At 40.0% G+C, this 1473-nt stretch overlaps 1 protein-coding gene across 1 annotated transcript in view; it reads right to left on the bottom strand.

Annotated features, from left to right (window-relative positions):
• Window positions 1-1473, bottom strand: part of abcc12 (ATP binding cassette subfamily C member 12) — a 43591-nt gene that overhangs the window by 34941 nt on the left and 7177 nt on the right. The window contains exons 2-3 of the mRNA XM_015375181.1: window positions 895-951; window positions 574-725 (exon numbers count right to left, since the gene is read on the bottom strand). Of these exons, the coding sequence (XP_015230667.1) occupies window positions 574-725; window positions 895-945 (203 nt within the window). The 5' untranslated portion in view covers window positions 946-951. The remainder of the gene's footprint in view (window positions 1-573; window positions 726-894; window positions 952-1473) is intronic.

The following is a 1473-nucleotide window of genomic DNA, read 5'->3' as shown; positions in this document are numbered from 1 at the left end:
TGGAATAAAGAGGTTAATATAAAAAAATTTTTTTTGTCCGATTCATCGATTAATTGAAAAAATAATCGGCAGATTCATCGATTTTTAAAATAATCGTTAGTTGCAGCACTAGACAAAGGGCTCCATCCCCTGGGGAGGGTTTTTTTTTGGCTTCTTTTGTTAGCCTGTAATGCCCGATAAAGGTCGTCGTTAAGGGAATTTTTGGCCTGGCTGAATATGTCCGGTCTGCTGTACAGGGGCTGCGATGCTAGTGGGAAGGAATCAACTCACTTGCTGCATTGTAGGTTTTTGAAAGCCATGTCGACCCCCTCTGTTTAAGGTTTGAATTGAAAAAGCTTCCTGGATGGGAACCGAAATGTCTTCAAAGTTGGAAACAAAGTCCAGTAGATTCTTTGTAATTTTCTTTTTTTGGAATGACTATGACCTGGATGGATTCTATAGCAGCATATCTATAGCTATATAGCTCAGGATAATCTGAACCACTCTAACTGTACGTTTTTAAATGTCAAACAATTCATTAGGTTTGATTATATGTACAAGGCACTGTTACGTTATGTCGCCAATGAAACTGACTTTGGTGAAGACCAGCGGAATGGCTTGAGTGTCTGTAAGCTGGGCTTGTATTTTCCAAACAGGGAGGGGTGAGACACCCTGTTTTTAGGCACATCATTGTGTTCTGGGCTGGCATATTCCGATCCAGTTCTCCAACGAATGCCATCGTCAGCCTGATGAGTAAAACAAGCAAAGAGAGTTAGAAAGTGTAAAAATCAAAGAGCCTCAAAGAACATTGCAACAAAAACACAGGAAGCAAGAGAAACAATAGAAGGAGAACAGATCTGAGAGCAAAACGGGAAACCGGTAACGTCACAGTTACTGTTTGTCCTCTAAACTCACAAAAGACTCCTGTTGATTCCCGTTCTGCTCTAACGAAACATCTTTCTTCATTGTGTCCTGCATCACAGACAAAAAAAAACGTTATGAAGGTTCTTGTCAAAAAGCGTTTAATTTGAGTCCAAACTGAATCTGACAGCAGGGAGTCATGATGTCTCTCGCTTCACATGAAAACCTTTGGAGGTTTTGGCAGGTAAAGTCAAAGGAAATACATCCAGTGACTTAAAGGTAAATAATAACCCTTGTTGCCTCCTGACAAACATTTGAAACTACAAAGTCAATGAGTTACAGGAGGTGCCTCCCACTGTGTCAAAGTTCCCAGAGATGAATCAAACACACAGATCATGATGACCAATCTGTTCTCCTTCATGGTTATGACATTTAAAGAGAGCTGAAAATGCAGAACTTAATCTCACATATACAACTTACTGAGCTATTTTGAAAGACAAAAAGAGTTCAGCCATTATAAGGTGTCTTGGTGCTCCTGGTCCAAAGACCGTCTAAACCAGGGGTAGCCAATTAAAAATCAGCGGAGTCAGAATAAAGAAAATCATCAACCAGTAAAGGTCCAGAGACATTTTT

Source organism: Cyprinodon variegatus, unplaced genomic scaffold (genome assembly GCF_000732505.1).
Source record: "Cyprinodon variegatus isolate N-32 unplaced genomic scaffold, C_variegatus-1.0 Scaffold114, whole genome shotgun sequence".
Classification (NCBI taxonomy): domain Eukaryota; kingdom Metazoa; phylum Chordata; class Actinopteri; order Cyprinodontiformes; family Cyprinodontidae; genus Cyprinodon; species Cyprinodon variegatus.
Note: the sequence above shows the minus strand (reverse complement) of the source record. Positions and strands in the feature narration are given on the sequence as shown.